The 27,846-nt window shown below is 43.3% G+C and overlaps 1 protein-coding gene and 2 long non-coding RNA genes across 3 annotated transcripts; 1 reads left to right on the forward strand and 2 right to left on the reverse strand.

Annotated features, from left to right (window-relative positions):
- Positions 1-3,322: 3,322 nt before the first annotated feature.
- LOC136518903 (uncharacterized) lies at positions 3,323-4,474 on the forward strand. The gene is made up of 4 exons (XR_010774651.1): positions 3,323-3,388; positions 3,511-3,623; positions 4,187-4,290; positions 4,375-4,474. It is a non-coding gene; the product is annotated as an uncharacterized lncRNA (long non-coding RNA).
- An 8,553-nt stretch (positions 4,475-13,027) lies between these two features.
- LOC136518301 (uncharacterized) lies at positions 13,028-16,639 on the reverse strand. The gene is made up of 3 exons (XR_010774459.1): positions 16,197-16,639; positions 13,395-16,109; positions 13,028-13,130 (listed from the first exon to the last, which is right to left on the reverse strand). It is a non-coding gene; the product is annotated as an uncharacterized lncRNA (long non-coding RNA).
- Positions 16,640-22,144: 5,505 nt separating this feature from the next.
- LOC136518440 (putative F-box protein At5g55150) lies at positions 22,145-23,369 on the reverse strand. The gene has a single exon (XM_066512098.1). The coding sequence runs from the start codon at positions 23,367-23,369 to the stop codon at positions 22,146-22,148; it is 1,224 nt and encodes a 407-aa protein (XP_066368195.1). The 3' UTR covers position 22,145.
- Positions 23,370-27,846: the final 4,477 nt, after the last annotated feature.

Below are 27,846 nucleotides of genomic sequence, written 5' to 3' on the forward strand. Positions count from 1 at the left end.
TAATTAAAAGACCTAATCCTACAATTCAAATATTTTGCAATTCAAATATTTTTGAACTATTCAAATGAACTCGGATGGATAAATGACCAAAATAAAAGTTGTAGACCGTGATGAGACCTACAACTTTGTAGTTGACAACCTTTCCATTTGAGATCATTTCGATACCTAAAATTTGATATAATGTTAAAATTTAGGGACCTACAAATATAGATCTGAGCACTATATCATTTTTTTACATACCGTAACAATGTCAAATGAAAAAGTCATAACCTACAAAGTTGTAGATCTCTTTTTTCTACACAATTTATATATAAACTTTATCTTCATTCGAGTTTATATACAAAAGTTATGGTTTTTTAAAGATCAGCTAGTAGATAAGAAAAAAATAGTGAAAGGCTAATTTACATATTTCATCAATCTATGGTATAGTTTGTGCATCACAAATTAATTTATTGATTTGTTTAAACATTGTTGTCCATGTTGGCATGTTCCACAACCACGTGATCACAGGTGGGTCCATATACTTTTCTATTTTCGTTGTTTCCCTAACATATTTCAGCCCATGTTATCTTTATTTCATGCCCCGTGTTGTTAAATGTGGCGCTTTATTTTATTTACGCCTAATCACTGCAGCAAGAAAATAAAACATGCAGCCGTGGGTGTGAACCTATGACCTGATACAGTAGTGGAGGGATAAAAATTAATAGAGATATAGATTGATATATATATATATATATTTAATTTGAAACGAAATAAAATAAAATAAAAAAGAAAACAAATTAAAAACACACACATGCCATCCAACCCACGCACGCACATAGGACCCCGGACTCCCTCTCGCGCACACAGGCTCGCTCTGTATGGGCCAGAAATTTGGGCAAAATAATTGAGGGTAATGAGGTTTCGAACCTATGAGCACACGTACTAGGAGAAGCAGCCATGACCATTGAAATTTACACTATGTTCGCTTGTTGGTTTCAGCCAGTCCAAACCAGTCAGCCAACAGTATTTTTTTCTCACAACAAACTAGCACCAGCCAGCCCAAACCAATCCAGAAAGCAACCAGCTAACAGGCCGTTAGCAGCTAAGTCGGCAGCACCAGCATCCTCGCTCGGCCCAGCGCAACTCCGAAGTCGGCAGCGCAGCAAGCGCTCCCGGCCTAGCCCAGCACGTGCTCCCTCCCAGCCCATCAGTAGCAGGAATTATTAACAAAAAAATTTATGCATTGAAGGGGGCTCGAACCTAGGAGGCTGCACACGAGGAGACAAAGATATATGAACCGCAAAGGCATTTGTGTTATAGTTGCTGCAGTTTCCTTTTTATATTGAAATTTACCTGCTGAAAGGTCGGCTAGCACTCGCCTCTCCAAATCCGTAGTGCATATTAGCATTCATATTTGTTAATATCTAGAGCTAAGTAAGCTTGGTTATTTATTTTTTCAATATTATTTTAGTATACTTCCAGACTAAGTAACATTGTTCATTCATATTTGTATACTTCGGTATCCATCCAGTTGTATTAGTTAACCATTCATATATTTGTATACTTTTATAAAATCAAGAACGGCATTGACGGACCCCAGTCGCGCCTCGGAACAGTGGATAGCCGTCCAAATTTCAATCAACGGTCAAGTCAACGCCGTCGGTCAACTGCAGAAGAGTTAGTCAAACAAGCTTGAATGAAGAAACGACCAAAACAAAAGTTGTAGACCTCGATCAGGTCTAAAATTTTGTAGTTGATGACTTTTTCATTTGAATTTATTTATGGTCCTAAAATCATGTCTAAAGTTCTAATATATTGAAATTCAAATGTAATAATATCTAAACTTGGTTAAGAAAATCTACAAACTTGCATGACAACATAATTTTGGTGTATAATCATTGCATAAAAAATTCAAATCATTGTAACAAAGCGGTACTGCACATCGTTCACAAATGTATACATCTCTCACATAGTTATATGACTTAGTGAGAGATGTTTGTATTTGTGAAGGATGTATAATCCCACCTTATTGAAATTGCTTGAATTTTTTATGGAATGCTCATAGACCCAAACTATGTTGTTGTGTTAATTTGTAGAATTATCTGACCAAATTCAGTTATTATTACAATTATTCATTGAATTGCCATAGAATAAATGTAATAATATCTAAACTTGGTTACAAAAATCTAAAAACTTGCATGACAACACAATTTTGGTGTATAATCATTGCATAAAAATTTCAACTGATTTCAAAAGGCGATACTCAACATCCTTTAGAAATGGATACATCTCAAAGCGGTATTGCACATCCTTCACAAAATGAATACATTTCAAACATAGTTATATGACTATGTGATAGATGTTTCCATTTCATGAACAATGTATATTCTGATTCTGTCAAAATGGCTTGAAATTGTTTTTGCAAGCATGCATACCCAAAGTATGGTCCCACACAAGATCTTAGATTTCTGATCAATTTTGGTCATTACTATATTTATTTTATGCTAAATCAGAGATTAAACATGGCCCAACAAAGAGCCTAATTGCGCTAAATAGGGAGATTACAAGTACTAAAAATAAATGCCTAAAAATTACAAACTTAAATTTGGAGACGACTTAAAAAAATATTGGGCTTAAAATGAACTTAAGTAAACAGAAAATTATAAGCACTTCAAAATTAAACAAAACTTAATTTGTGTCTTAATTCAGCCCAAGGAAAAGAAACTGTGTGGCCCTAAAGGCCCTTTCGGCCTGCTTAGCAACCCGCGTGGGTTTTTCAGACTCTCAACCTGGGCTTGGGCCTCATTTTCGCTTTTGGGCCACTGACACCCGCAGGCCTGTTAAGGCTGTGGATGATCAGAGCCCTTGATCTGAATCCAACGACCGAATTTGGTGCCACTCGAAAGAAAACCAGCTCCACGGACGGCCTCCCCAAACCCTAACTCCCTTCCCTTCCCTTCCAGACGCGCGGCCGCCGCAAGGAGAGAGAGAGCAGGCGGGCGACGACGACTCGGCGGCGGCGGTGGCGGACACGGACGTCGAGCTGCTTAATCGGGCCTGGCGCAACGAGAAGGCTGCGCCGGAGATCCTCCGCTTCGACTCGCCCCTCGAGTCGCGCGCCCACGAGCAGATCCAGCTCCATGTACGCTTGTCCTTATCCATCTTCTCGATCGCGTTTCGCCGCTCCACCTCCTCCTGCCTCGATCTCTTCGTCGCGAGCGCTCGGGTTACTTGCGGCTCTGGATCTGACCGGTGTTCCCTCTCCACGTGTCGTTTACAGGAGGAGACGCTCGACGACTTCGCCGACAGTGGCGACTGGCGTCGACGATCTGGTGGTGTGGCATATCTCCAGGTCCGACGACCTCCTCAGCCGCCTGTCGCTGCAGGAGCGCCGCTTCGCCAAGAGGTACCTTCTGACTGCGCTCGTGCGTCTGCGGCAGTTGCCACATTCGTTTATGTTGGCAGTGTTGCCTTATGAAAATAACCGTGGTTCTGATGGGGATGGATTTCTCGTGTCTGCTCTGTCAGAAGTTGCGTGGAGATCATGGAGAAGCATCTGGAGGAGTAGTTGTTGTCCAAGCTCCTGTGCGGTTATGGTTCGGTTACCAGGCAGTCGTTGTCCAGCACTGAGGATGACATGGGTATATTCCCTCCACTTCATCTCCCAAATTAGCCCAAATTACCGTGTTCCTTGTTCCTTCCTACTGTTACTGCTATACCGTTCTTGTCGAGTTCTTGTTGTACGCAGCTTCAGTCAAGGGTGTGTATGGTCGGTAGAAATTTTTGCCGTTTCAATTTCAAGTGGGCAGCCTGGCATGTATCCTTGGGGACTCTGATCGTCAGTTGTGCTCAAAAGTCTGAGTTACTACATAATAAAATTTAGTTGTCAAATTAATCAGGTTGTCAAATTATAAAGAACATATTTGTGGCCATATGTGCAAGTGTAATTTTATCTGTGCAAGTTGTCATTTTGTCTGTGTAAGTTACTAGCGAATTATCTGCAGAGTTGTATCAATTAAAATCGTACATATGGTTGTCAATTATCTGCAGAACTAATAAATAAATGCATTGTGCCTCAACTAGCTAATTATTACCAGTAGTGAAGTACTGACTGATAGCAAGGACACACATTGCTGTTAAATTATTGTTTCAACTGCTGTTAACTTTCTTTTTCAAATGTTTAAACTGTTGTTTACATGTCCAGAAGTCTAAATTTAAGGATGACCCACCCACTACGATTGACTTCTTCAAGGCCACACATATTGCATCAGCAAGACATGTTATAGTGAGGATGCACAAAAAGCTATTGTGAGTACATCTTCCTATCTTTTGTACTGTGATGGACAAAAATTGGAATGCGAGAATCCTGACTTCTTTTTTTTTCCATGCTAGGCTGAAATGGAGGCCATCGCTGCTCAAGCACCACAAGAAGGGCAAGTGAACCTGTGGGTGATCTGTTGGTGATCTGTTGTGTATTTTGATGATGTAATTCCTGAATTCATTTGTATGGCCGGTGAATGGTTATAACTGTTGTAATGAACAATCAATTCTGGATTAAATGATATGTATGGATGTCTAATTATTATTGTTATTAAATTGTATGTGGTTTAATATATGGGCTTGGGTCGTAATATCATATGCAAACTGGGCTGGAATACTACTGGGCCAGTACGGCAAAAAAACTAAAAAGGCTGACAACAATTGGGCCAAAAAATGGCCGGCCAGCACATGGGCCAGTTGGGCTCAGTTGAATTAGAATTGTAAAAACCAGCCCATGGGTCAACTGGACCAAATTCATTTTTATGACAATTATTTTCGTCATACTACCTGTGCCACGTCACACGCCACATCAGATCCCTGGACACTTGTTATCATCTCGTCTAATATATAATGACAAATATAGTGACAAATACCGTGGTCATAACCTGGTGACAATACGTGCAATTGTCACTAAGATAATGACAATTGGGTCTGTTAGTCACAGAAGGGGGATTATGACCCACCTTCTATGACCACAGCTATATCGTCATTGTTGTGTCATAGAAGGGGTACAATGACAAGAAAAAGAATGTAATTGTCACAATCAGTTAGTCATAGAAGGCCTAAGCTCTTGTAGTGTGCTTGGGCAAAACGACAATCAAAGAAGTGTCTAATGGTCTCTTCTTTGTGCAAAAGCAACATGTTTTGTTACCTTACCAGTTAGATTTCGCTAAGTTATGTTTTGTAAGCACTACTCCTCTACGTAGATACCACAAAAACATGTTGACCTTCAAAGGGGCTTTTATTTTCCATAAGTGTTTATTTAACTTGGGCACCTCTAAATGGAATTGGGCCTAATAATGCCATTTCAACGAGAATTGACCATTTGGAGTTAGGTTCCAGTAAAATACATCACGCTCATGTCCTAAAGTGATGTTAGCAATATGTGGTAACATATTGTTCCATGATACTAACTTGGGACAGATTAAATCCCTGTGCCAAGAAATATTAGGTGGAGATGTGCCTAGGACTTCTACTATGGTAACATGTTTAGGTCTAGTTATGTTGTAGAGGCAAGGATACTGATCCCGTAAAGTTGTGTTACACAACCATTGGTCCTTCCAAAATGGAACCTATGATCCATCTTTCACAATGAACACACAAAGCGAAGGAAATCATGCTTAACCTTCGTAAGACCAGCTGACTAGAAATGTGAGTCTCCTAATTTGCAATATGATCAACCTGTGCTAAAGGCTTAGAGCCCACGTACTTATTTCGAACCAATTGCTGCCATGCGCCATCTGCTGAGATTGAACAACCATTTGCTAAGCAATGCCGCATTTTTTATATCTAGATTGTGTATACCCGGACCGCCTTGGTCTTTTGGTTGCAATCAGTGGCGGATGCACGATGCGGGATAAGGGGGGCTAAAACAATAGAGATGTTGATTTGCATGAAGATTTAATGGTGAAATCAAGCATTTGCTACAGTGATTAGTGGTGAAATCAAGCCATTAGGGGGGGCTGGAGCCCCCCCAGCCCCCCCTTTGGATCCGCCCCTGGTTGCAATAAGACACTCCATTTAGCGAGGCAATATTTCTTTCTTTGTTGATCACCTTGCCAATGAAATCTGGACAAAAAATAATCTATTTTTCAGCACGCGTCGTGGTATGGGATAGAACCATATCATATACATTGGAAGGCTACTCAGCACTGAGTTTATCAGTGTCAGTCGACCTCCTATAGAGAGATGTTTACCTTTCCAACTATTAAGTCACTTCTCAAAGCGCTCCTCCATTCGCTTCCCGTTAGTATTTCTTAATTTTTTATAATGAACGGGGATGCCGAGATACTGGATTGAGAATTCCCCACACTGACAACCAAAAACCTCCTTGTATATTGATATAAGGCATATTGGTCATCGCCAAAGCAGTAAAACTCACTTTTATGGAAATTAATTTTAAGGTCTGATGCTTGCTCAAATGCAAAAAGCAATAGCTTTTGTAACACCACTGGTGTTACGGACTTAGTTAGCACTGAGGTTAAGGCCTAATAAACCCTAGCGTATGTGTTTTCCAGGATTTTAAAATAAATTCTGACATGAAATGGTAAGGTGAACCTGGTGTGACTTACTTTTGTGAATAAAAGAATCAAATAGGTGTTGCTAATCAATTTTTCTTTGGTACTTAAAAGCTTTTAAATGATTTTGGGAACAAAAGTTGTTTAGGGTTTGTTTTGGAAAAGTATGAAGAAAGTGCTTAAAATGCCTAATAGCAATTCTAGCAAATAAATAGTGAGTGGCTTGTCCTATTTGATTAAGCATGAAAATCAATTTTTATAAACAAACATAAAATATAACTTGTATTTAGTACTTAAATAAAATTTGAAGTACAAGTTTAGTAGATGAAAATGCAACTTTTGTTTTGGTGAATAGATGTTGTTCAATAGTATTTTTGATAGCTCGAAAATTGAATGTGGAATTCAATTTCAGCTTCTAGAACTAAAATGACATGTCTGAAAACCTAATGACGATACCGTTTCAGCATTTAAATTTTGATTAAATTTCTTAAACACTAGATACATGTGTTTTGTACTGTTGGTTGCACCATAACGAGTACCTTGACATGGTGTAGTTCATGGACTAGTTTGATTTTGTGTTGGCGTTGCAAAAATTACCCGAACTTCGTTGAAACGAGCTGTAGACCATGTTGTTAGCGCTCTGTTAGCGAACCGGCATTCAGCGTGACGACCTCATGTTGGCATCCTTTTATCTCCCTCTCTGGTTGCTTTCTGGTCCTGACAATTTCTTTGCTAGGTCTCTGTTAGTATCGAATTAGGGTTAGCGGAATTGATTGAACCCCAGTCGTGTTGATCAGCAGCCTTGGCTTCGCTTCAAAATTCATGTGCAACACGTTTCTAGGTGCTCGGCCTGGAGTGCATGGTGGCCACGTTCCGGTGCTCGCTATGGCCATTCTCGGCCAAGCCACGCACGCGCGTGGGCACGCGCTGGTGGGCCAGGAATGTCCTCGGCTTCACCGTGGCCTGGCCGCCTCTGGCCGTAGCGCCCGCTGTTGGCCGTGGGCTGCCTGCACAGCCAGCTGCTGGCCCTGCGCCCCTCGACCGTTGCCGCCCTACCACGCGGCTGCCCCATCCATCGCCGCAATGTTGCTGCCGCTGTCCTCCCTACCTCACGCTGCAACGTTGCTGCTATCCTGCTCGCCACCACGCGTGTGGCCTTGCCCCCACTGCCAATTCCGTCGCCTCAACATTTATGACATTGTGGCCACACATGCTGTGCCCCGCCGTGGACACGCACATTTTGTCCGTAGCTGCTGCACTCGTGCCACATTGATGGCTCCGCCCGCGTTCCGCCAAGGCAAGGACGAGCCGAGCTCTGACCTACCCCCTCCCTTCTCTGCCATCCCGACCGACGGACCTCGCTCACCAATTTGGCTTGGAGAGGTCACCTCGACTCAATTTGTTGCGTCTCATGCTCCGCCATTAAGTCGCCTATTCGCCCGTCCCCACCCCGCCTTGAATCGTGCCTGGCCAAGCTCGAATTTGGGTGTTTCCTCTTCGTCGAGCCGATGAGGCCGTGATCGGCCGGTGCCGATGGCAGCCCTCCAGCCAACAATATAGAGCCAATCGGCTGCACTACTAACTTAGCCTAAAACTCCTCTTTCATCTTTGCCCCTTAGCCTTACCGCTACCGCCACCCCGGTGCCGTTGATGCGGCTGTGTCCGCCGCGGTACGCCGCTGCACCGTTCGGTCGCAAGCGGCCAGCCCTGCTCAGATAGTCTTCAACCGAACCATCACCTCGGCCAGGTCTGCGGTAAGCCCTGATACATCTCCGCTACCTCTACTGCTCTGTTAGCATCGTAGCTCTCCGGAACGGCTGCGCAGCCATCGCGGACGACTGTGCACCATGGTCGACCGCTCATGTGCGTCCTGCTGCATCTCACCGCCGCTTAGTATAGGTGCTAAGGCCGTAGGTGGAGGTCAGCCCGTCAACTGGGCCTGTGCGAGCCTCTAGTGGCCGGCGTAACCGCCCCGTGCCACCGCCCGCCGCGCCGCCGTGGACAGAGTCATCGGGGCGTGCACGAGGAAATTCGAGTTATGCCAGGGGATTAAATGAATTCGTTAGAGAGACATAGGAATAGTGTTGCGGGATTAGGTGTAATTCAGGATAAGCTCGATGTCTCTTTTGCAAAAGCACCATCGCGCGCGGGCTTCCCCCGCCGCGGGTTGTCTCACACGTGGGCCATGTCCGTGCGGGCCAAACGTAAATGGGCCACACGGCTAAAATCATTTTTCTTTTTCTTAGGAATTAGTTAATGCTTTTCTAATTTAATTTCTGAGCTAAACTTGTAGACTTAATATAAAATCGTATCGGTGTCCAAAAATTATGAACTAATTTTATTAGGTTCCTAAAATTATGATCTACCTATTAATATATCTTGTTCACATAGTTTTATAGTATTTTCAGGAGTTATCTAATTGAATTGAGATGCTTAATATTGTTAAGATATAAACTTGTAGGAATTTTTGTAATAAATTGGTAATAGTGTTGGCTCTAAAAATTTTACAGTAAATTCTTAATATTATTAGGTGCTCACTGGAATTTTTGTAGCTCCATAATAAGTGGCTTGCTAAGATAGTTAAGGAGCCCTAGTTCGAATATATATATATATATATATATATATATATATATATATATATATATATATATATATATATATATATAAATGAAATAAAGAAACACCTTGAAAGTCTAAAGCTAAAATGCTTGTTGGGAAATAACGCCTTATTCGACAACATGGATACGTGGACTAGTACGTTAGTCATTAGAGCTAACTCGTTAGCGTGAGAGGCGTAAACGTATTTTAAGAGTTGCAGTTGCCATTGATTAATTACATCTCTGCGTTGCATCCACGTATATCATAATAGGAATAATGATGGATCATGGAGTCGACCGGAGAAGCAGAAAAGATGGTGTCTTGATGATCGTGCCACCACGATGGAGTGCTAACTTTTGGTTATATCTTATCCAGGCAAGCCCCGGTGCATAACCCCTATTATTCTGTACTTTATTTTATGCTTGTGCATTAAGTTTTAAGGAATTGAATGAAACCCACTTGCATACATATATCCTTATCCTATGAGTCTTAATAGTATGGTAGGATCGTGTAGCTGCTATGCTATAGGACCCTGGTAGAAGTCGAGTGATTACCTGTCACTCGCGAGAGATAAAAAATATATTATTGTTGTTATTATAATATTACTATCACATGTAATATATATGGATGATAATTAGAGACTAGGTAGGATTGTGCATTGGATTTGGACTTGGTTAGGCATATGAGCGAGACTCCGGTTGTATTTGTCCCGCTTGAGTCAATTGAGAACCGTCCATTGATGTGGATGGTAGTCAGGTCACAGACTTATTATCCTGAGCACATACTTGCTTATGGGAGTGTGAAGACTTGTTACTCTCTTGTCATGTGTTCTGGCTCTTTCTGGACCGGCTTTTAGGGGTGGGTACTAGGTGGAGGTCTAAGCACCATATTGAGACCGGATCTCAAGTGTTGGGGGCTTGGAGTCCAAGTTTGGACGGGACCTGGACCCCGAGACATGAGTGGAACAGATTGGTCTTGTTTGTGCCTAGAGCACAAGTGAGGCATGTGTTTCGGGGTACCCAACTAGTATATATTGATTCATGAATCGCCGTTTCTTTTGAGATGGTACCGACTTGGCTATGGTCTAGCACCGTAGTAAGAACTAGAATATGAAAGATGGTAAAATGGTTCTGATTGCTTACCACATGCTTGAAAGTAGCTTAGGTGCTTACTTAGAATAATTAGCTACTTAACTAAAAATAACTGCTAAAAACTTTGAACATAAGGATGCACCATTAGTAATGCTTTCTGCAAATGAAATAAATCAGCAAGCCAAATAAGCCTTGCATATCCTTAGAGTTTTTATTTTTCTCCTGTTGGGTAAGTCTTGCTGAGTACAATCGAGTACTCAGGGTTTTATTCCCCCTGTTGCAGGTGACAGGTGAATACTAGTGCTGAATCTTGTGTGTGAAAACCTTCTGGTGGGCTCAGAGAGGATTCCTTTCACGCTGCGATCGTAGTGTTTATTTATAACACTCACTAAAGGTTTTTTATAAGAAAAGGTGAAAAATATGCTAACATATCTTGTATAGAAATGTCCACTACATTAATGCTTCACCATGTCATTAGATAAATCTTTGTTTCTGCTGTAACTCTAATCATATGCTTAATTCCCGCTGTTGCATTCAACTTGTTTAAGTATTCTAATGTTGTAATAAAGTGATGTAAGAAATGGCTAAGAATGTTGTAAGCTTTATCCTCTCGTTTATGATCCTGATAAAAGATGTGGATTTTTCGAGTTCTCCTATTGAATGTGCTCGACGGAACAATCTGAATTAGTGCGCTCCCCTGGATACTTGGTGTCTAATGATAGACAGGTATTAGCTCACGCGAATCTGCCACAGCTTTGTTGCGAGCTTTCGCCAGATCATGTTTCACAAAAAGGATAGTGCCCATCTGCATATTATAGGATACAGAGGTGGATCTAGCAATCTGGCAAGGTCTGGCAGCCGCTGGACCTCACCAGTGGCCAGACCTATGCTCCTGTGGAGATAGTCGATTCGCCACATCCATTCATGCATGTGGCCAACTGCCACTAGGGACGCGTGGTATACGCGCGCATTGTATTTTCATGGCTTCATGCAATCATGCTGAGCGGGCCGCAACAGGAACGGTGCGCCTTGCAAGTAGCCAAGTATAATATGATTTTATTTTACCATGAGCATGAGCATGCGAAGGGATCCGAGCCGCTGTGCACTTCTATATCTCAACCAATCGATGGCAGCTATCGCGCTAATTGGTCTTTTTATTTGTTCTTGGCCTCTACTAATCTATTCGAATGCATGAAACAACGAGGCAATGTTGTCATGTACTTTCTCTGTTTCAAATTATAAGATATTGACACCTACTAATCCATTCGAATGTGAGCCAACGAGCCAATGTTGTCATCTACTCCCTCTGTTTCAAATTATAAAATATTTTAGATTTTTAATACATTGCTTTTTATTTAGATATAGTGTGTATCTAAATCATACTAAATACTACTCCCTCCCACCATTCCAAATTATAAGTTTATGAAGAGTCAAGACATCTCAAATTTAATCAAATTTATATATATTAAAATGATAATATTCATGATATCAATTATTATTAAATTCTTCATTGTTTATATTTTTATAGTATACCTATTTGATGTCATAAATCTTTGTAATTTAATTGGTAATTTTCCGAATGACCTATTTCATGTCATAAAACCCAGACGACTTTTCCAAACATGGAGATACAACCTACACCAAAGTAGTAGAGCTCGAAGAGATATAAAAAATTCTAGTTGAAAACTTTTTTATTTGAAATTATTTATAATCTAAAAGTTATGTTTTATGTTACCAGAGTTTTAAAATTTATTTTTTCTTAATCTTTTTCCAAATAACCTCGGATGTAGATGTACTAAACCAAAGCTGTAGTACTCGACGAGATATAAAACTTTTTAGTTCAGAATTTTTTTATTTAAAATTGTTTAGAATCTCATATATCCATTACAAGATGTATTAAAGTGAATACAAAAAGAAGAAAAAACATGCACTAAGTTACAAATGAAATTGTGGTGTAGTAGTAAGTGACAATTCACGCAAGAAAGCTCGAGTCACAATTAAGTTCCTCGATGTGTTTTGACCCTCTAAGGATATTCTGTTTTATGGTAATGGAAGAGTGTCCAGAAAATGTACTTTCCCTGTGCCGACCTTGTACACAACATATGATAGACAACTACTACAAAATACACTCTTGTATATAATCCAAGTTTGTATCGACGTGGTCACGTGGACCTACGGGACTTCCATATGGTCTTTCGATGATTTACCGTTATCGCCACCGTCCCGTGCGTCCTCAGGTGTGGTTTTTTTCCTCCCGTGGCCGTGTTTTTTTTTCCACACATGGACCCTTTTTTTGGTTTTGTTTTGCGTTGACTGAGTTTCCGTTCCTTATTTGCATTGACTTTTTACTTTTTTGTCGTGAACTTTTCACATTCTTTTTTTTGCATCTCTTTTGCGTGGACTTTTCATGTTCTTTTTTGCATCTTTTTTTTGCATTTTTCTTGGCAGTGCTCATGCTATATCGCTGTCAAGAACAATGAATTTTTGTTATCAGTATAAAATTGAGATATGCTTTTAATTGTTAATCCCCGTCAAGAATGACTTTTTATAGTTAAATATAAAATTGTTAACAATAAAATTGTCAAATCAAAGTATGTGCAACATTTTTTATGCTCGTCTAGGATCAAAGCATAAAAGTAAGTTGGTGACAAACATTATTTGTTAACCAAAGTGACTTGGAAATTTGTAAATTTAATACAATTCTAGTGGCTACTTGACTGCTCTTTGTAACATGCCATGTATGAAGAATATACAGCTGCAAGAACCATTATCGGTATCTAGAAGCACCGTGAGGAGGACATGCTGCAGCAGTAGCACTGTATAGGGAGCAGAAGCAGAGCAGGGCACGAAACAGGAAGAACCACCCTACTGAAAGCACAGGTTAGACAACCCCGAATGTATCCTGCTTGATCAAAACCATTATAAGCAATAATACAATTAGTTAAGTACAAAAATAGCAAACAAAATATAAACTATTCATTGTAGAGCAATCTCCCCCTCATATCTGCTTAAGATTGTGAAAACTACAAATATTTATATTTTTTTCTTTTAGATGAATATGGTAAAAAAAGTGTGCTATCCATGGAGAATGTCTTGTCTTTTACAGAGAGAAGAATATATATATAAAATATCTCTTTCAATTGAGTATATCTTAAATGTGTCATACATGCTATCTCAAATAATCTTCCCTCGGACCTGCAACATGTGTCCCAGCAGCATGCTTGTTTGTACACGTCATGCATATCAATCGGCAAAAGATGGTAAATATCTGAATTGTATAACTGTATATGAGAAGAAGTAACATATTTTTATTAGCGAAGTATGGTGATTGTAGCGTGAGCATAAAAAACTATCAGTACCTTCTGATTCAGATTCCAAAAGACACCCACTTCACAATTCATGACAAGGCTACTTACAATCACTGCTACCTTTGTGCTACAATTAACAGCAACCAACTAAAGATCTCTACTGGACAAACTACAATGCTTATAAGCAGCACCAAACGGACCAAGCAATTATCTTTGTCAAATAAATATGAGCAAACAGATTTGGTACACATATAAGCAAACTAAAACTCTTGTTTCTTAGAAAGATCAATTTCTGCAAGGAATGAGTACCAAATCAAATCGTTGTAAACATTTGACTATGGTGCAGAAATCAATGACTCTATCGTGTATAATGAAAATATAGTCCTAGTCCTAGCTAATGCCTATTGAGTAATGAAAGGAACAACATATCTGGTACATGGGGCAAAATACAACATCAACAACTTGAGATATGCATATTTAAATAGAGTGGGAATATTTGTGATCTAGAGGTAGCGTGAGCATAAAAAACTATCAGAACAATAACGTGTAAGATTTTACCATGGGATGCAAGGAGCTGAAGAAAATGAGTTTATGAAGTTGTTCGATGAAGGTTTTAAAATGCGGTAAAGAGATATGCACATTTTCCATGCAACACATACCTTGCAGAATGACTAAATTAATAGGAATAGTTTCAGTGAAACAAAATCACAAACCAATTTGAGAAAACTGTACCAGCAAAAGGTCAAGTGATGTGATGCAGAAATCAATTTTAGTTATGCGAGTTAAAACCAACAAATACAAGATCCAAGCCGAGTAAAGAACTAGAACACCCAGGCAAATTCGGTAGTACTGGGCACGTACTACTCCATATTCTCCAAGGAGAAAAAGTTGGACCAAACACCACCATAGGCCACCATGCCAAATAGGCAATCATGCTTCCCCAACAATAACAAAAACATCACTGCTTTGCCTAACAAGCGGTCCCATTGCTGAGCATTGAACAATTTCAAAATAGCTGAAATCAAAATTAGCTAATGCATTTGATGCTTTCATCTCAAAGAGCTATAGGCTATATTGAATTACCTATGTGCTGAACACAATAAAATTAATTTCTCTTGTCAAATCAACAAAAAAAATTAATGAGTATGAATTGCTTTTTCCTGACTTCTAATCCATTGTTGAATACATAGTAAATGAAGGGTACAACATCCACTAACCATTCAAATATGATACGATTATAGGACCTTCAAGCTGACATAAATGGGAAATAAGTATGCAAAAATAATTCAGTAAGCACAGGATACATTTTACATACTATAGAAAAAGGTGAAAGATAAACATAGTCACCGAATTAAAGTATTATACTTATACTCATATAAATGGATCAACTGGAAGTCTGGAACCATCGTTAGTGACATGCAAAAACTTGAAAAACACATGTTTAAAAAGATACTTTACATTTGTTGAAGTGCAGTGGAACTGACCTCTGCAGTGCACTTAGTCTTCCCTTGTTAGAGTTCTCTGCTTGCTGATTTCTTGCCATGCTGAATAAAGTATTAGCTATCATGCTAAATCATAGTACAATTTTACAAGCACAAAAATCATGTTTAAAGTTAGTGCCAAAGCATAAAAATCAGGTTTAAAAAGTGATTTGCTAGTGTCAAGGTACCAGGCAAGGTTACTCTAATGGCCTTGCTTTGTTTTCTACTCCATAAGCTCTGTTTTTCTCAGGCATATGTGCCTTAGATGAGTTACTACCGCAAGCACACTGCCCATGTATTAGTGATGGGCGAAATCTCATCAGTTTATATTAATGGCTTGCCAAATCTGGACTGAACTATTTATTCATGTGACCTACAAACATACATACTAATATTTATTCATGTCGCCATGGAGTGAAAGCTGGAACTGCAGCCCGCTGACGGATGAAATTTACTAATGCAAAACTGGACCTATGCTCTCTAATACTCACATTGACCTAGGTAACTGTGATAACCAGAGACACATAATCTGTATGCACTATTGTGTTTCTAAATAATAATTTTTATTATTATTTAGTTGGCTAGGATTTCTATGACCACCTGTTTTCTGGAACAATCCTAAATTTCTAATATCTGTTTCTAGAAATGAATATTTATGGTGATAGCTAATTGGTTAACCATCAATTGTTTATTGGACTGTCTGCAGCTAATATGTTTTGCCTAACATATCAAGTTGGTGACAGTTGGACACTTGAGAACCAAAATAGAAGAGATAGCCTGGCGGTACTACAACAGCTTGATCGAGCTCATGCATTCCTACTCCAAATGTAGTTGAATGCAGAAACATGATCAATTTGTAAATATGTATTTTGTGTAATAAAGAGGGGCACGATTCCTGAACCTTGGTGCTTGCACATCCATTATCCGCAGGCCATGAGGATGTAGAAATTTGTGTCAAAAATCAACTTCATGCATGGTTCGGATCTGGCAAAGAAGACCAGCGCAGCCGAGCAACATGCAGATCTGGCCTGCAGCACCAGGAGGATGGGAGAAATTCACAGGCGATCCTGGCGCTGATGTTTCACAGGCGATCTGCACAAAAACAAGCCAATCGTATTGTTGCATAATCCTGTTAGGTTCTAACGGAAACAAAAAAGAAAGAAAGAGTTGTAAGCTTGCCTCCGCGATAAAGGATGCAACGCACTTCATATAGATGAATTTGGGAGGGGATCATCCAACTAATCTCCTGGATTTAGGCAAAAAAAACCCAAAACAAATCATACGATAACAGAAACGGTCGCGGTCCGTGGCGACCTCAAGCTGATTGGGTGAGGTGAAGACGGTGGTGCTGGGTGTGCCCACAGCAGCGGCGAGGCAAGGAACGGATGGGCGGCGGTGCGAGGAGGATGGCCGCCTCGGGTGCGGCAGCGGCAGATATAACCAGGTGTCGCTGGAGTTTCGTCGGCGGAGGCACACGGGCGGTGGGGAAGGATGGCAGCGGGGAAGGATGGCCTCCACGGACCACGGGAGCGACGGAGCCGGATGCAACCGATTCTCCCATGACCGGCACGGAGGGGTGGTCGTGGGGGCTGAGGTCATGTGGTGGCGACGGATACGGATGAAACCAGTCGATTCTTTTTTATCGGGAATAACGGTGACCCGTGGTGGAGCGGAGGGGGTGGTGCGTGCTGGCTGCTGCTGGGTCAGCTACGGATCGGGGCCGTGGAATGGGTGCGCGCGGACGGGCTCGGGTACTGAATATTATTTGGTACCAGGGTATATATATATATTAGCTAATATAAAAAATTAAGGATGAAGGAAGTATTGTGTTTGCATATCTGCAGCATATGAAACGAAGACTACGCGAGCGATTGAGGTAGAATAAATATTCGATGACTAAGTCATCATGGGAGAAGAAGGCGGCCGACTCTGACGATGACTCCGACGATCTCGTGGCGGCGGACGGGACGTCGACGATGACGGTGGAAGACGCCGCCGCCTTCGACTGCGGCGTCTGCTACCTCCCGTTCAAGCCCCCCATCTTCCAGGTATATATGACGTCCTAAACAACATAATAATTCACAGATTTGTGGGAGGATATATATAACATGCATCTTGATTGATTGGCTACTACTGCGTGCAGTGCATCGAGGGGCACGCTGTGTGCTCAACATGCTGCGAAAAGCTCATGTCCACCGGCAACACAAGGTGCCACGTGTGCCGCGTCGACTTAGCTGGACGTGGCTACATCAGGAGCCATAGCCTGGAGCGCATGGTGGAGTATGTTCGGGTGCCCTGCCCCGTACGCTGCCCATGGCTGCGCCGCCAGGCCAGTCTACTACGACCGGAGCACCCACCGCCGGACGTGCCCGTACCGCTGCCCTGTTGGGCCGCTGCGGCAGTTCTACCCCTGGCGCAGTTGACGATGTGGACGCAAGACACTCACACCGGTACAAACAAAAATTTTTCAAGACGCCTCCTATTTCTTACATGAACGGTTTACTTATTAGCAAACCGGTTGTAACAAGCTTCAAGAATATGTAGCTTAATTATAAACTAGCTCCAGGAGTCTAAATCTAAATATTTTTCTAAAAAAGGGCCAACAAAATTCCGTACGGCCGGACGGGACGGATCCGTCTCCCCCAGCGCCTCGCGCGCCCCACCCGCGCCTCATGGCTCGTGCCCCCACCCTCACCTCATGCCTCGCGACGCATGCTGCTCTCACCTCGCGTCGCCCGTGCCTCGCGCACGCTGCGCTCCGGCGCACCTCGCGCCTCTCGCCCGGACTCTTGCTGCGCTATGGCTATAGCTATATTATTAACTTGTGCTAACTAGGAGGCACTAACTATTATATAGCTTTGTATTTATGAACAACTTGAATGATGTTCTAAGATTATTGAATATAATATTTATTACTTTGGTGTGGATGAATGGTTACATAACTACTGCGTAATATTGTTTTTAATGGTTAATTACTAGCTGTGAACAGTGGTTAATTCAAATTGACAGGAAAGACGTTCTTTCACGGAGGTGTGCCATCAGGAATTGCTCAACCGTGACGGTAGATAGGCTGGTGGGAAAAGCCTTTTTTTGGCATGATGGTTCAGCAACCGACGGGGAAGTTCAAGCTTTCCCTGACGGGTTTAGTGCTTGGCAGTGAAAGTTTAAAATTTTGCTGGCGGTTTAGCGACTGTTGGGAAAAGTTCAAACTATCCTCGATGAGTTAGTAGCCGTCAGGAATAGACGCTGATGGGAAGCTTGCCAACCGATGGTTCATCGACTGTCAGAAAATATTCCGTGACAGTTGTCCATCAGGAAAGGTTGACTTTCACTGTCAAGTTTTCTCATGACGGTTGAGGCGCTGTCGTGAGGCCGCCCCTGCGCCTGCGCCCACAGAGGATGCACCGCCACCGCCGCCGGGAGCGCCCCTGCGCGCGGTCGACGTTGGAGCTCGGGGGAGGAGAGAGAGAGGGGGGTGCCATCGCAAGGGGGGGGGGGAGGGTGAGCTGTCGGGAGGGAGCGAGAGGGGCGTCATTGGAGTGAAGGGGGCTCGACGCGCCGTCGGGAGGGAGTGACTCGATCGGGAGGGAGGGAGAGAAGTGAAGTGAGAAACCATAAGTCTGCTTTATATAGGAGCCCGGTTGGAGTTACATATGGGCTTTGCAAGCTGGGCCAGTATTTTTGGAGGCGGGCCTTATAGTGTGTCCGCCTCCAAAAATGGATTTACGAAGATAACCGCCTCCGGAAATAGACTATTTTTATAGGCGGTTGTTTTAAAACGCTCACCTCTGTAAATTGATTTTCGGAGGTCGGTATTTTTCAACCGCCTCGGTAAATAAAATCGATCGCCTCCGTTAATCGTCGGTATTTTACGAGGCGGTTGAATTTTTTGACCGCCTCCGTTAATAAAAGAGCATTGTCTCACAAAATCATTTGTGTAGTTGTGTGTTGGGGGGGGGGGGGGGGGGGTTTCTGGACATGAGGCAGTGGTGAGCACGGGGATCGGTGGTGCTGGTGCCAAGTTTTGTTGGGGACGAAAAGGAGCGGCGCCATCGGTAAAAAAGATTTACTTCGGGTGACCGGGTTTTGGACAATTTATTCATTTAATTCTTAACTTCGATGCGGTGTTAGTGGACGTAGCTGCAAAGCTAGCTAAAAAAATCTCGGACTACCAAGTACCAAGACCCAGTCGTGCTTCTGGTTTCGAACCTTTTAGGCCCCGTCGTTTGACCGGAATGAGGCCAGGAAGAATTCCAGACAGCATTTACAGAAGCATTCACTGGCGGATTAATTCCTGGCGTCCTAATGCCCCGACCGAACCGAGCCCTAAGGGCTCGTTCGTTTGGAGCAGTTTAATACCAGGATTCATTCCGGTTGATAAAATCTTATACAAATAAACTATCGATTCCGGTCGGGAACTGTTCCTGACAGTGATTCCGGCGGAAACGAACGGACCCTAAGTGAGTTTAAGCCTGAGCTGGCATAGTTCGTCACAGGAATCGGTCTTGGGTGCGCCTCCCAAAGCCCTGCCCTCGGCGGGTAGTTGGGCCGCATGATTCAAGTCATGGGCCTTTTTTTTCTATCTTGATTGATGGGCTGCACTCAGTTTCATCCTTATCGCAAGCCCGTCGCCTCATTGAACCCTAACCCATCATCCATGGCCGCCGCAGGTCATATATCATATGCACAAAACCTCATTTGAGCGTGCGAGCTCATTCGCCTCGAACCACCTCCTCCCAGTCCCACCTTGCCGCCGCAGCCATGCCGATCACAGCGCCAACTCCCGACATGCTCCGCGAGCGCCAGAACGTCCGCACGCTGAACGAGAACGGTAATCGCCGCCACCCCTTCCGCCGCGGCAGCGTGCAGGGTTTCTGAGATCTAGTGATGGCCCGATCGAGTAGCCATCTGGTCGCGCGCTGGTTTAATTACTGTTTTGGCTTGTTTGATCACAGCGTTGGCGGCCTGCACGGCAGTGGGCGACATCGTCAGAGCCACGCTCGGCCCCAATGGTCTCGACAAGCTACGTGGTGGTGGTGGACCTCCTCCCACTCTGATTCCTTTAGTGGAAGGAGAGATGGCGATGAATCCACAAACGGAGGCAGCTAACGACTTGAATGCTGGTGATGACCCCATGGTGAAGAAGAACGTGGACGATAACGCTGAGCTCATCGATGAGAACGGGGCTCTGGCCGTGACGGTCCGTTCGTTTTGCTGAAAAAATAAATCGAAACACGGTTCTGGCTGATTTGTTGGGAGAGAAAAACACTGTCCTAGTTAAAAAAACAAACTGAAAAAGACAGATTAAGAAAAGCGAACAGGGCCGACGTTGGAGGACGGCGGCGACGCCCTCGACTGCGGCGTCTGCTACCTCCCGCTCAGGCCGCCCATCTTCCAGGTACAAAATATTTGTCAATTCTTTCATGATGAGTAGCAATAGATTAAGCTTGCTGAATCTCGACACTCCAGATCCATTGCATAACAAGTTCGTAACCGCATTTAGTGTCAGACGATGATTATCAGACAGATTATAGTTTTGAAAAAGAACATCATTTTTGGGATTTACTGTTTGCTTAGTTTCCAGGGGGGGAAATAGGAGCTGATCGGGTTCTGAAGAATTCGAGGCAAAATCTCATCATCTGAACACAAAATATAAAAGTGAAGCAGCAATGCAACTGAACTCCTGAATAACATTGTAGTATGATTTTTCTTTCTTTTTTTTAATAAGAGGCATGGTATTATTAGGATCTAATTATTTATACATCCAAGGGATGGAGCTAGAATATATAAATTCGATTTTCTATGCCAACCATTTTTTATCTGTCAACCTTGTTAGAGCACTAGTGTTTCATCGAGCGCTTGTGATTGTTAGTTGCCACACATCAGTTCTCAATTAGTCCATCGCACCTCAATACAAGAATTAACCTTTCTAAATGCAGTAGTGTTAAATTTTTTTAAATGTCAATGGTTAACCGTAGGTGGTTTATTACTACCTCTCCTTCACTGCTGATGACCACTCCTTGTGTCTACCATTTGTTCATGTATGTTTTACACTCATTCACATGCTCTGCTGATGACCACCTATACTTATATGCATGCTTGAAGTGCATCGATGGGCATGTGATGTGTTCTCTCCGTGCCGCGGCAAGCTCGAGGCCACCTGCAATGCCGAGTGCCATGTGTGCCGTATCGAAATCGACTCGGACGACAGCAGGTGCCATGCCATGGAGCGAGTGGTGGACTCCATCCACGTCCCGTGCCTGAACGCCACCCATGGCTACGCCGCTAGGCTAACCTACTATGACCGGAGCAGCCATCGCAGGGCGTGCCCGCACGCGCGGTACAGCTGCGCATGGCCGCCGCGGACATCGGGATGGGGTTGGATGGACAAGGCCGCCAAGGCAGAGCTCGTCATGTCAAAGGCCGGCGTGTCCATGGACAAGGCCGCCAAGGCTCTCAAGGAGAGTCACTACCGCATACAGGATTAGTAGGGGGCGGCTGGTGAGGCTTTACAGAGGCGGCTCGGCCCACCGCTCCTATCATACCGTCTCTATAAATTATGTATTTGTAGGGGTGGTTTTCAGACCGCTCTTACAAATCGATTTGTAGAGGCGACTGGTGTTAACAGCTGCTCCTATAAATCGATTTGTCGGAGCGGCTGGTAACACCAGCCGCCTCTATAAAATATATTTGTAGAGGCGGCTGTAGTACCAGCCGCGCCTCTATAAAATATATTTGTAGAGGCGGCTGTAGTATCAGCCGCCCCCTATAATACCTGTTTGTAGGGGCGGTTCAGTCTAGAACCGCCCCTACAATACATTTTTCCACAAAAAAAAATTCAAATTTACAATTCAAATTCAACCAGAATATATATATATATATATATATATATATATATATATATATATATATATATATATATATATATATATATATATATATATATATAGCGTGCTAGTACGTTGCTACGGGATAACAAACAATTTATACTAAAAATACATGGATCGCACGATAAGATAATAATACTGTTAAATTAAATACCAACATTAAAGTGACATTTAATTCAAAAAGCAAAGTTTATCAATTTAACACAGTCACGGAGTGCGCGGCGTCGTAGGCTCACAAACTCTAGAGCTTCCAGAGATTGGGTCGAATCCAACCTAGAGCCTCGGAACCCTGCATCTTTTCCTGGACGGGCTTCACTTCGGATGCGCCGGTAGCAATATCAACGATCTCCAGTCGATGGACCAAGTCGTATGGATCCCCATACAATGGCTCAGACATGTAGATTTTATTCTCCTTGTACTTGGATACACTTGTTCCACTGGAGCTTTCATTGAAATGTTTAGACACGAACAGTGTCTGATCACCGATGTCCCTCACCTTAGACCACTCCGGCGTACGGTCGTGGATGTTGCACTTGTAGATCACGCTGCTGTAGGTGAAGCTCTGTGTCTCGTGGAATGTGCTTACCATGGCACCCACAATGTGCAGCTCACCGTTTGATTCCAGGTAGCTGCAGTGGCAGAGCCCCGTAGGTGGCGACAGCGATGGCAGCAGCGTCGCGGTTGGAGTAGCGTCGGCGGCGTTGCTGCTGCAGACGGAGATTTCTCCAGTGCAGTCGATCGCCAAGAACTTGTCTTGGCAGTGGACGATGGACCCCATGGAGAACTCCAGTTTTGTGTCGAGCAGCGTCCATGCGCTGTCGACTCCAACCCGGCAGAACGCGGCCTCCGTGGAGCACCCAAGCATGGACATGGCCATGCACTCGCGGCCGGTGGCGTCAGGCGGCGCCGAGAGCACGATCTCACGGAAGAACAAGTCCCTCATGTCTTCTAGCTCGATGGCTCTGCCTGCGGCATCCGTGTCCCCATAGTCGTTGGTGGGATGGAGGACCCACCGGCCGTGGACCCTAGACACGTGTTCCGATGAGGACGCCGCCTCAACGTGTTTGCCTGCTAGCGGGAGCTCAACGCGGGGGGCACGGGCACCGGCGAATGGATTCAGCAGCGTCATGGACGCCGCCTCGTCCATGAGCACCAGCCACCCACACGAGGAGCCGCACGCCACCTTGCCGCGCACGTCGGACAGCGTCTTGGACAAGACCTTCTTCTCCGGGACGCAGTAGAAGCCGACGCGGTCCGAGTTGGGGTCGAACGAGAGCAGCAGGAGTGGCCCGAAGGTCGCGAATGGGACGGCGGCGCGCCATGGAGAGCAAGCGGATCGAAAGGATGCCGCGTCATGGCCTGACGCGAGACGCTGCCCGATGGACTCGAGGAGATCCTCTGGCAGGCCGGATCTCCAGTCAGAGAGAGGTAGGGACCTTCTCTTAAGATTGGGAGGCTGAGCCATGGAAGACAGATGACATCAACTATGGTTCACACAAGAAACAGCAAGCGAGGGCGATGGAACACGTGAGCGTGAAACCAAATAAAAGGAGGAAAAAGATGTCCCTTTTGCAAATACAAAGAGGAGAAGTAATTAAATGTAGACATATTTAACAAGGTTCTCGGAAATGCAAAGAGGTTCCTTTTATCTTAATTCTCTTTTCTTCTGTGTTAATTCTCTTTCCTTTTGCTCGTTGCCATGTATGCTGGTGCATGCAAACATGCAATGTGTATATGGATAGCACAATAATTTTTTACTTCGAATTTTGTCGTGATTCCTCTATCACATGACAACCAATATTCAATCAAGGAGAATGACACGATCAATCAGTAATTAAGATGTCGTGGGATCGCAGGCGTGGGCAGACGGACGAATCAAAACTAATGTCACACCAAAAAATATCCACACTTTGTTCTTTTTAGTTGTTGGATATATATATATATATATATAATTAATTCAAATCTGACTAGAACATATATAATTCAAATTTGACCACAAGCACAGGAGCATTATATAAACTACCATTATAAGTCCAATTCACAAGAATATATACAATTCATCATTAAATAGACATAATTCATAAGTCTAATTCGTTCCACAAGTCCAAACCGTCCCACAAGGTAAGACCAATGTCAAATTCTATATATATTATTATCAACGGCCTAGAGCTAGCCTTTCAGTCTCACGAAGGTGTTGGTACTGAGGATTTCTACCTAAGTCAGAATCTCGGTCATGGTAGGTGCCTTTGACGTGTACAATCTGGTCCAATATGAAGTTGCAAAGGTCGCCGATGAGCTCTAAGAGTTGGTCATCCTTGTATGGGTCTTTTTTCATTTCTTTCTCTTCTTTCCACTACAAGAGAACAAGTTTCGGTTTAGTATTTCATATCATGTGCGAAGTTTTTATACTACAGGTGAAAAGGTTCAAACTTACCCTTAAAGAGTGTCTCCTATAGGCACCGGTGTTACTCATCATAGAATATACATAGTATCCATAATGTACACTCCTAGGCTTATGCTTGGGGCACTATGTGTTATGCATATGAAAATGTTAAGTAATGCTTTTGATAGCCATATAATGGAGTACTAAAATAAGTTACACTTACCGCACATAGTGTTTTTATAGCCAGCCTTTCCTTCCTTACTGAATCTTGCCTTCCGTGATATTCATTGACATAGAACCTGAATACCCTGTTCGAATTATTTTAGCAAATGCAACTTGTTAGTATCCAAAAGTGAACGTTACAAGTATGTATACAAACATATAAGCTAATGAAGATTGTTGATATGTATATGTCTTGAAAATCGATATGAAGTCTTTGTATATCACCGGGTCTCTATCTATTGAATCAAAGACCCATGCCATGCTCCTCCAAACATCGACGCCTATACAAATCCAGTGGTTGCTGCATGAATTTAATCATAGAACTAGATAAGCTCTTTTGCATCGAATAAAATATATCAAACAAAGCTTTAAGTATAGAGTTGAACTTACTCGAAGTTGTATGGTAGCTATATAGTAGAGTGTTATTAGAGATTTTTAAAAGCTACGGCAATGTATGCCAAAACCTTAAGGGACTCTTGCCTTAGTTTCTTCGCACGGATGTCCTCTTTCTCTCGAAGGGTCTTTCCAGCAGCTAGCTCTTTAGCATCCAGTTTCCACTGTCTAGGATAATTAAAATTTGTTTGTGCTATAGCTTGAGGGTCTATATACCCGGATTTCACACTTGGCATTTGTTTTATAATGTGCACTTACATTCTACAAATCACGGTGTGGGTTAGTTACAACAAAATCCAAAGATTACATTCATATCATATTGGGAGGGCAAGGACTTTTACAGGCACCACGTGTGAATTAGATTAATTTCCATTGCTCCGAGGTGAAAGCATGTCTGCATGTCGTTGAAGTCAAAGATAATTTTCCCGGCTGGGCTTCCAAATGTGCCGGTGGGGAAGCATGCTTGTACGAGGTCTATGCTCGTTAGGAGAACACACAAATACCAATCATGGAACCTTCTCATTCCAAGTGGTAGGTGTTGGATGTTCTGATTTGGTAGGAAGGGTTTGCCTCTTTCATATGTTTTCAGGCAATCCTTTGACCATTTGATGGCATCAATATTTGGATACTTCTTTTCTGTTTGGTGGACTTTGCTAGTGATGGCCTCCTTAGAAGCCCGTGTTGGAACTTTTTTAACTTGGTTCTCATGCTTGAACTGGTCATGGGCATACCACTTGTGCACCGACGAGACGTCTTTCATCGAAACATAAATTGGCCTTATGGTGATTGGATGCTTCTTTTGAAGTTCCCATTCAGGCACGTCCTCATCTTCTTGTGCATCACCTTCTTCAGGAGGCACTCGTTGTTCATGTATCGGCTGCGCTTGTTGAGAAGACTGTGACATCTCATCATGCACTTGCTCGGTACGAGCTAGAGAAGGTTGTGGCTTATCAGGCACATGCTCGCTAGGAGGTGGGGAAGAATGTGGCATCTTAGGAATGTGGTGGTCACGCGACAGTGAAAATATGTCTTCGTCCTCAACAACTCGCTCCAAATTTGAGAGAGGGGGAGGCGGCGAAGAAGCAGTCAATATAATGTCCCGTTTATGCCAGAGGATGAACCGTCCCATTACGTCTCTGAGTAACACCAACCTCTCAGGAGTTGCGTAGTCTATCCTCCACTATATGAACTTGGGCTTCATGGTATGCACCTCGACCCTAGTGTAGTCCGGCGGTATCTTATTATTGTGGTGTAAGCCACCGGGAGGATGTGCCACACCCGTTGCCACCTCTATCACAATGTTTTGCTAGCCGCTGAGAAACACCAAGGTGCAACTAGTTGGTTCCCGTATGCGATCGATGGGGGTTATGTGTAGTGGAACCTTGGCTGCAAGGAACTTTTAGAGGGCTGCCAACTAATGCCAGTTCTCTCAGCGGCGCCATTAATGTTCGTGGCTCTATATACAGTCCTTGCTCCTCCAGCGCCTTCGCAACTAGAGCCTTCACTTAGAGCTCAAGATTAGCCTCCCAGTCTCTGCCATGTTTCTTATACATGTGCCTATCCTCTTCGAATCCGTGCTTCTAGGTTGTCTTTTTCCCTAGCCCCCTGGTGCGGCCTATGTGCTCGTTGTTTCCCCAAACCAAGGCTAAGCTCGTCCCTCTCTCTGGAAGGATTGAATGAGCCTCTCCTTGTCTTCAGCATATTTCAGTATCCTTGATACTACCTCTTGGGTCTCCGGCTTATCAAACTTAAGATTACCGCCGGATGATTCTGTACTCCTCGCATATATCCAATTCCTTTAGCGTACCTTCAAATTCTTCACATCGATATTCCTAGAAGGTGCGGCCTCTTCATCCATCTTCCTAAACTACTCTTCCTTGGCATAGTAGCCACTGGGGCCTAGATGATGGTGGTGTTTGTTCCTCTTCGCCAGCTCGGTGTTACGAGCAATGAACTCCAATGCCTCCGGTGAAGTCTTTTGAGCTACGAGCTCCTCCCATTAACTAGGAGTTATGTTGCCGAACTCGTTGAAGGGAGTTAACCCCTTTTGGATATATTTCTTATTGAGCTCCGACCTCCAACGTTAGAATGACTCTCCCATGATCTTAAAAGCATTTTTTACCAGTTCTTGCTTACCCTCCAAAAATCTAAAATTGAGCTTCAACTGCTTGTCCCATAGTTCATCCTTTTTCTTCTCTGGTACCTCTTTCTAGTTAGAGATTGCTGGGTTCAATTTATCTTTTACTTGGGCCCCGATCGCATTATAGAATCGTCCTCTGAATTCCTTTGGCTCAAGGATCTCCCTTGCTGCCCGACCTCCGTTATCACATAACATGCCTTATCTGGATATTGGTTTGCTTTTCTATCCCCTCGTTTTCTCTTTGCCTTGGTAGTCGTGTTCGTGGTTGTGTCTTGAGGTTGTGGAGCAGAGGCCTCAATGTCCTTCTCTATGGCTGTTGCCTCTGCTCTCCTTTCCTCTACTCCGTCTGGTCTGGCAAGATGTTGTGGACGTCAACATCATCTTTTCCGAGTTTCAGGAGGGACCTATATATACGACAAGTCAAAGTGTTAGCAGAGGTAACACAGTTAAAGCTTTAGCAACATTTATAAGCTAAGGCTTTATCCCTACCTCCTCGTTCGGGTCAAAATCCTTGTCCAAATCTTCCTCCGTTGGCCTCCTTCTGGCTTCACGTGGGAAAGGATCCTCGGGACTTATATATCCCTCTTTTGAGTTCTCATCATCATCATCCTCTTCTTCTTCGCCTTCAACAGCCTCTCCTGTTCTTCCTTTTGCTCTCTCTTCCTCCTCGTCACACTGTCCCTAAGTAAGCATCACTTCTAGATCCTTTTCTAACTCATTATCGAACTGCTCCTGAGTAAGTTGTTCCTCTAGTGCTTGCTCCTCATAGGTTGGTTGCTCATCATGCTTGGAGCATCGGGCTGC

Source organism: Miscanthus floridulus, chromosome 17 (genome assembly GCF_019320115.1).
Source record: "Miscanthus floridulus cultivar M001 chromosome 17, ASM1932011v1, whole genome shotgun sequence".
NCBI classification, from domain to species: Eukaryota; Viridiplantae; Streptophyta; class Magnoliopsida; order Poales; family Poaceae; genus Miscanthus; species Miscanthus floridulus.

What these genes read in the sequence shown, in the direction of transcription:
- LOC136518440 (XM_066512098.1), bottom strand. Translation starts at nt 23,369, where the DNA reads ATGGCTCAGCCTCCCAATCTTAAGAGAAGGTCCCTACCTCTCTCTGAC.